The 8,047-nt window shown below is 46.4% G+C and overlaps 1 protein-coding gene across 1 annotated transcript in view; it reads left to right on the top strand.

Moving 5' to 3' along the window:
- Positions 1-7,551, top strand: part of LOC143276432 (dual 3',5'-cyclic-AMP and -GMP phosphodiesterase 11A-like) — a 209,523-nt gene extending 201,972 nt beyond the window's left edge. Inside the window, exons 17-20 of the mRNA XM_076580922.1 lie at positions 220-361; positions 3,407-3,481; positions 4,123-4,206; positions 7,185-7,551. Of these exons, the coding sequence (XP_076437037.1) occupies positions 220-361; positions 3,407-3,481; positions 4,123-4,206; positions 7,185-7,310 (427 nt within the window). The 3' untranslated portion in view covers positions 7,311-7,551. The remainder of the gene's footprint in view (positions 1-219; positions 362-3,406; positions 3,482-4,122; positions 4,207-7,184) is intronic.
- The last annotated feature ends 496 nt before the right edge of the window (positions 7,552-8,047 follow it).

The raw sequence follows: 8,047 nt of genomic DNA, 5'->3' as shown, positions 1-8,047 counted from the left end.
GTTTGTGTGTATGTATTCGCGTATGTGCATGTATGTGTGTGTTTGCACGCGCGCGTGCGTTCGTGCACCCGCGCGCCGGTGTATGCGTGCGTATGTGTATGTTTGTGTGTGTGTGTGTGTGTTTGCATGCATGCGCGCGCGCGCGCGCGCGTGTCCTTGTGCTTGTGTACTGCGACCGTGCTGTGCGACTGTGGCCACGTTCACCATCACCACCCACAGGCTGAGAGAGAAGTACTTCTCTATGGTGGACTCTGGCCAGACCAGCTGGGACGACAGGGAGTCCAAGGAGATCTACCGCAGTATGCTGATGACCGCCTGCGACATCGCCGCCATCACCAAGCCCTGGGACGTCCAGAGAAGGGTGAGCTTGGCGCTTCCTTTGTTTCTTTGTCTGTGTCTGTCTTTGTCTGTCTGTCTGTGTCTGTCTGTGTCTGTTCCTGTTTCTCTGTCTCTGTGCCTGTGACATCGCCGCCATCACCAAGCCCTGGGACGTCCAGAGAAGGGTGAGCTTGGCGCTTCCTTTGTTTCTTTGTCTGTGTCTGTCTTTGTCTGTCTGTGTCTGTTCCTATTTCTCTGTCTCTCTCTGTGTCTGTGACATCGCCGTCATCACCAAGCCCTGGGACGTCCAGAGAAGGCTTGGCGCTTCTTTGTCTGTGTCTGTCTTTGTCTGTCTGTTCCTATTTCTCTGTCTGTCTGTCTGTCTCTGTGCCTGTGACATCGCCGCCATCACCAAGCCTTGGGACGTCCAGAGAAGCGTGAGCTTGGCGCTTCTTTGTTTCTTTGTCTGTGTCTGTCTGTCTGTTCCTATTTCTCTGTCTGTCTCTCTCTCTGTGTGCCTGTGACATCGCCGTCATCACCAAGCCCTGGGACGTCCAGAGAAGGCTTGGCGCTTCCTTTGTTTCTTTGTCTGTCTGTCTGTTCTTATTTCTCTGTCTGTCTGTCTGTCTGTCTCTCTGTGTGCCTGTGACATCGCCGCCATCACCAAGCCCTGGGACGTCCAGAGAAGGCTTGGCGCTTCTTTGTTTCTTTGTGCCTGTCTGTCTGTTCCTATTTCTCTGTATCTCTGTGTGCCTGTGACATCGCCGTCATCACCAAGCCTTGGGACGTCCAGAGAAGGCTTGGCGCTTCTTTGTTTCTTTGTCTGTGTCTGTCTGTCTGTTTCTATTTCTCTGTCTGTCTGTCTCTCTGTGCCTGTGACATCGCCGCCATTACCACGCCTTGGGACGTCCAGAGAAGCGTGAGCTTGGCGCTTCTTTGTTTCTTTGTGCCTGTCTGTCTGCTCCTATTTCTCTGTCTCTCTCTGTGCCTGTGACATCGCCGCCATTACCACGCCTTGGGACGTCCAGAGAAGCGTGAGCTTGGCGCTTCTTTGTCTGTGTCTTTGTCTGTCTGTCTGTGTCTGTTCCTATTTCTCTGTCTGTCTGTTTCTCTGTGTCTGTGACATCGCAGCCATCACCAAGCCTTGTGACGTCCAGAGAAGGGCTTCTTTGTGTCTTTGTCTGTATGGGTCTGTTCCTGTCTCTGTCACTCCCTGTCTCTCTGTCTTTGTCTCTTTTTGCCTACCTCTCTCTCTCTCTCTCTCTGGCAAAATACGTCTCAGAGGCAGTAGATACACGGAAAAAGAAAATAAATGATCAAAACGCCTGTTAATACAAAATATGTGCAAACATTAAAAATGGTTTCCAAAATGATTATTTTGAGAGTCAACATAGAAGCAGATAGAATTGGTATTTGGATGGTCAATCTGATGATGATGATGATGTTGTTGTTGTTGTCTTTTGTGTGTGTAATTTGTTGGCTGTTGTTTATTGATACTACCTTTGTAATATTAGGTCCTAATGGTACTATCCTGCAGGGGTAATTGTCCTGTATGCAGTCTTAGACCAAGTGCTGGTCCCTTTTACCACTGATTGGGTCCTAGTGGTACTATCCTGCAGGGAGTAATTGTCCTGTATGCAGTCTTAGACCAAGTCCTGGTCTCTTTTACCACTGATTAGGTCCTAGTGGTACTATTCTGCAGGGAGTAATTGTCCTGTATGCAGTCTTAGGCCAAGTGCTGGTCCCTTTTACCACTGATTGGGTCCTAGTGGTACTATTCTGCAGGGAGTAATTGTCCTGTATGCAGTCTTAGGCCAAGTGCTGGTCCTTTTTACCACTGATTGGGTCCTAGTGGTACTATTCTGCAGGGAGTAATTGTCCTGTATGCAGTCTTAGGCCAAGTGCTGGTCCTTTTTACCACTGATTGGGTCCTAGTGGTACTAAGCTGCAGGGGTAATTGTCTTGTATGCAGTCTTAGGCCAAGTGCTGGTCCTTTTTACCACTGATTGGGTCCTAGTGGTACTATCCTGCAGGGAGTAATTGTCCTGTATGCAGTCTTAGACCAAGTCCTGGTCTCTTTTACCACTGATTAGGTCCTAGTGGTACTATTCTGCAGGGGTAATTGTCCTGTATGCAGTCTTAGGCCAAGTGCTGGTCTCTTTTACCACTGATTGGGTCCTAGTGGTACTAAGCTGCAGGGGTAATTGTCCTGTATGCAGTCTTAGGCCAAGTGCCGGTCCCTTCTACCACTGATTGGGTCCTAGTGGTACTATTCTGCAGGAGTAATTGTCCTGTATACAGTCTTAGGCCAAATGTTGGTCTCTTTTACCACTGATTGGGTCCTAGTGGAACTAAGCTGCAGGGGTAATTGTCCTGTATGCAGTCTTAGGCCAAGTGCTGGTCCCTTTTACCACTGATTGGGTCCTAGTGGTACTATCCTGCAGGGAGTAATTGTCCTGTATGCAGTCTTAGGCCAAGTGCTGGTCCTTTTTACCACTGATTGGGTCCTAATGGTACTATTCTGAGGGAGTAATTTTCCTGTATGCAGTCTTAGGCCAAGTGCTGGTCCTTTTTACCACTGATTGGGTCCTAATGGTACTATTCTGCAGGGAGTAATTGTCCTGTATACAGTCTTAGGCCAAATGTTGGTCCCTTTTTACCACTGATTGGGTCCTAGTGGTACTATCGTGCAGGGAGTAATTGTCCTGTATGCAGTCTTAGGCCAAGTGTTGGTCCCTTTTTACCACTGATTGGGTCCTAGTGGTACTAAGCTGCAGGGGTAATTGTCCTGTATGCAGTCTTAGGCCAAGTGCTGGTCCCTTTTTACCACTGATTGGGTCCTAGTGGTACTATTCTGCAGGGGTAATTGTCCTGTATGCAGTCTTAGGCCAAGTGTTGGTCTCTTTTACCACTGATTGGGTCCTAGTGGTACTACCCTGCAGGGAGTAATTGTCCTGTATGCAGTCTTAGGCCAAGTGTTGGTCCCTTTTTACCACTGATTGGGTCCTAGTGGTACTATCCTACAGGGGTAATTGTCCTGTATGTTGCCCTTGTCTTTGTAACAGTTGTTTGTTATGGTTCCTCACAGGCTGCTGAGTTTCTGGTGACTGAATTCTTCGACCAGGGAGACAAGGAGAAACACGTGCTGAAACTACAACCACAGGTGTGTGTGTGTGTGTGTGTGTGTGTGTGTGTGCGTGTGTGTGTGTGTGTGTGTATGTATGTGTGTGTGTGTGTGCGTGTGTGTGTGTGTGTGCGTGCGTGCGTGTGTGCGTGCGTGTCCGTGCGTGCGCGCGCGCGTGTGTGTGTATGTAGTATCTTAATTTGTGTGAGTTTCTGTATGTATACATGTGTGTAGGATGAGGAAGGATAAGAGGATGGCAGCAATAATATAGGAGTCGGTTGGGTATGATGTGGGGTTATGGAGAGGGGTAAGCCTTTGCTTACTCGCTCGAATGTGGAGACCTTGATATCACTGCAATCAAAGTCTGACGAGAGCGGGTTATTTTTTTTACTACAGAGCGCGCGCGCGCGCTCTCGTGTGTGTGTGTGTGTGTGTGTGTGTGTAAATCCGAATCATATCTATCTGTCATGAAAAGCGTAAATCATAGGTTTATAGACACAACAATAAAGGGTAAAAAAAAACAAAAAAAAACAACTAGATGTACGTGTTCTTTGAAACATTCATATATGAATTTTGCTTGTCGACGTTGTGCAAGGCTGTAATTACACAATTGACGGATTTTCTGCGTATGCGCGTGTGTATGTATGTCTGTATGTGTTGTGTGTGTGTGTGTGTGACAGGCCTGCATGGACAGGGAAAAACAGGACGAGGTGGCCAAACTGCAGATGTCCTGGATCGACGGAATCTGTCTCCCTCTCTTCAAGGTGACCCCTGTCTTGTCTGTCTGCCTGCCTAACTTCTCCTCCTCCTTCTCCTGCTCCTTCTTTTTCTTTTCCTCTTCCTTCTTCTTCATTTGCTGCTGCTTCTTTTTCTTCTGCTGTTCCTTCTTCTTCTACTCCTCCACATCCTCCGTCTTCCTCTTCTTCTGCTCCTCCTCTTTCTTTTTCTGCTTCTTCTTTTCCTCCACCTCCTCCTTCTTCATTTGCTTCTTCTTCTCCTTCTTCTCCTCCTTTTTCATTTCTCCTCCTCCTTCATTTGCTGCTTCTCCTCCTTCTGCTCCTCCTCCTCCAACTTTTTTTTTTTCTTCCTCCTCCTTCTTCATTTCTCCTCCTCCTCCTTCTTCTCCTCCGTTTTTTCTCTTCTCCTTCTCCTCTTCCTCCTACTCCTTCTTCATTTGCTGCTTCTCCTTCTCCTCCTTCCTCTTCTTCTCCTCCTTTTTTTTCTCTTCTTCTTCTTCTTGTCTTCTGCTTCATCCCCCTTCCTCTTCTTTCGTTTTTACTGTGAGTGTCTCTCTTTCAGTAAAACTGTGTATGCTGTAAGAGAGAATTACATTTCGAAGGAAATAATGGATTTTTCGTGTGTGTGTGTGTGTGTGTGTGTGTGTGTGTTTGTTTGTTTGTTTGTTTTTTGTTGTTTTTGTGGGTTTTTTTACAACACCTTTGTTATTATTATATGATGTGTGCAAAAGGATGTTCATGTATAATGTTTCAGTGCCCCCCTCGGGGGCACATGAAATTAACTTCTTGCTTTGCCTTGCCTCCTCCTCCTCCTTCTTCTCCTCCTCCTCCTCCTCCTGTGTCTTTACCCATTAAAGATTCAATCAATCAATCTTCTTCATCTACTCCTCCTCCTCTTCCTTTTTCTTCTCCTCTTCATCCTTCTTCTACGTCTCCCTCTTCTTCTTCTCCTCCTCCTCCTCCTCCTGTGTCTTTACCCATTAAAGATTCAATCAATCAATCTTCTTCTTCTTCTTTTCCTCCTCCTTCTCCTTCTCTTCCTCCTTCTCCTCCTCCTCCTGTGACTAACACTTCACCCATTAAAGATTCAATCAATCAGTCTTCTTCTTCTTCTTCTCCTCCTCCTTCTCTTCCTCCTTCTTCTCCTCCTCCTGTGACTAACACTTTACCCATTAAAGATTCAATCAATCTCCTCCTTCTTGTCCTCCTCCTCCTCCTCCTTCTTCTCATACTCCTTCCCCTCCTCCAGTGCCTAATTCTGTACCCATTAAAGATTCAATCAATCAATCAATCAATCATCTTCTTCTTCTCCTCCTCCTCCTCCTCCTGTGCTTAAGACTTTTCCCATTAAAGATTCAATCAATCATCTTCTTCTTCTCCTCCTCCTTCTCCTGTGCCTAACACTTTACCCATTAAAGATTCAATCAATCAATCTTCTCCTTCTTCTCCTCCTCCTTCTCCTCCTGTGCCTAACACTTTACCATTAAAGATTCAATCAGTCAATCTTCTTCTTCTTCTCCTCCTCCTTCTTCTCCTCCTGTGCCTAACACATTACCCATTAAAGATTCAATCAATCTTCTTCTTCTCCTCCTTCTCCTCCTGTGCCTAACACTTTACCCATTAAAAATTCAATCAATCAGTCTTCTTCTTCTTCCTCTCCTCCTCCTTCTTCTCCTCCTGTGCCTAACACTTTACCCATTAAAAATTCAATCAATCAATCTTCTCCTCCTTCTTCTCCTCCTCTTTCTCCTCCTCCTTTGCCTAACACTTTACCCATTAAAGATTCAATCAGTCAATCTTCTTCTTCTTCTCCTCCTCCTCCTGTGCCTAACACTTTACCCATTAAAGATTCAATCAATCAATCTTCTTCTTCTTCTCCTCCTCCTTCTCCTCCTCCTGTGCCTAACACTTCACCCATTAAAGATTCAATCAATCAATCTTCTCCTCCTCCTTCTTCTTCTCCTCCTCCTGTGCCTAACACTTCACCCATTAAAGATTCAATCAATCAATCTTCTCCTCCTTCTTCTTCTTCTCCTCCTCCTGTGCCTAACACTTCACCCATTAAAGATTCAATCAATCAATCTTCTCCTCCTTCTTCTTCTTCTCCTCCTCCTGTGCCTAACACTTTACCCATTAAAGATTCAATCAATCAATCTTCTCCTTCTTCTCCTCCTCCTTCTCCTCCTCCTGTGCCTAACACTTTACCCATTAAAGATTCAATCAATCAGTCATCTTCTTCTCCTCCTCCTTCTTCTCCTCCTGTGCCTAACACATTACCCATTAAAGATTCAATCAATCTTCTTCTTCTCCTCCTTCTCCTCCTGTGCCTAACACTTTACCCATTAAAAATTCAATCAATCAATCTTCTCCTCCTTCTTCTCCTCCTCTTTCTCCTCCTCCTTTGCCTAACACTTTACCCATTAAAGATTCAATCAGTCAATCTTCTTCTTCTTCTCCTCCTCCTCCTCCTGTGCCTAACACTTCACCCATTAAAGATTCAATCAATCAGTCTTCTTCTACTCCCCCTCCTCTTCCTTCTTTCTTCTCCTCTTCATCCTTCTTCTACGTCTCCCTCTTCTTCTCCTCCTCCTCTTCCTCCTCCATCATCTTCTTCTTCGTTTTCCTCCTTCTACTTCATCTTCTTCATTTGCTTCTTCTTCTTCTACTACTACTACTTCTTCTTGTTCTCCTCCTCCTTCTCCTGTGCCTAATCTTTGCCCATTAAAGATTCAATCAATCAATTACAATCAATCGTCTTCTTCTTCTTCTTCTTCTTCTTCTCGCTGTTTCTATCATCATTATAACCATCATTACGTGAGACCGGTAGGCGCTGTCAGGCATGGAGCCAGAGTTCATTCTCCTCCATCTTCTTCTCCTCCTCCTTCCTTCTGCCTCCATCTTCTCCTTCTTCTTCCTCCTCCTCCTCCTCCTCCTTCTGCTTCTTCTTCTTCTTCTTCTTCTCGCTATTTCTATCATTATAACCATCATGCACGTGCGACCGGCAGGCACTGTCACGCATGGAGCCAGAGTTCCGTCCCATGCTGGACGGGGTGCTCTCCAACAGGGCGCGCTGGGAAAAGCTGGACGCCGAGCGACTCAGCAAGCACGCCATCCTCGAGACGGGCGTCTAAGGGATGAGCAATGACGTCACCACCACCCGCCCTCCACTGACGTCAGCCAACATCTGCCACTGTAACGCAGTAAGCAGCAGCAGCAGCAACAACAACAAAAACAACAACAACAGTGATGTCATCATCACCACAGCAGCAATGATGTTACCACCGCCAACAAAAACAAAACGAAATACTGACACCACCACCACCACGGTAACAATAAAATCACCACCAGCACCACCACCACCACAACAACAGCCATAACCACACCACGAGCAACACAACAACAACAACACTTCCACATCAGCAACCACACCACAGCAACAGCGACGCCGACACCACTACCACACCAACACCACTGACAAAATGGCCTAGAGGTAACGCGTTCGCCTAGGAAGCGAGAGCGCTGGTTCGAATCACGGCTCAGTCGCCGATATTTTCTCCCCCTCCACTAGACCTTGAGTGGTGGTCTGGACGCTAGTCATTCGGATGAGACGATAAAGTGAGGTCCCGTGTGCCAGCATGCACTTAGCGCACGTAAAAGAACCCACAGCAAAAAAGGGTTGTTGCTGACAAAAATCTGTAGAAAATCCACTTTGATAGGAAAACAAAGAAAATTGCACGAAGGAAAAAATACCAAAAAAAAAAAAAAAAGGGTGGGGGGGGGTGGCACTGTGGTGTAGCGACGCGCTCTCCCTAGGGAGAGCAGCCCGAATTTCACACAGAGAAATCTGTTGTGATAAAAAGAAAGAAAT

The sequence above is a fragment of the Babylonia areolata genome, chromosome 32, assembly GCF_041734735.1.
Source record: "Babylonia areolata isolate BAREFJ2019XMU chromosome 32, ASM4173473v1, whole genome shotgun sequence".
In the NCBI taxonomy this organism is placed as follows: Eukaryota; Metazoa; Mollusca; class Gastropoda; order Neogastropoda; family Buccinidae; genus Babylonia; species Babylonia areolata.
This window is presented reverse-complemented; position numbering and strand designations above follow the sequence as displayed.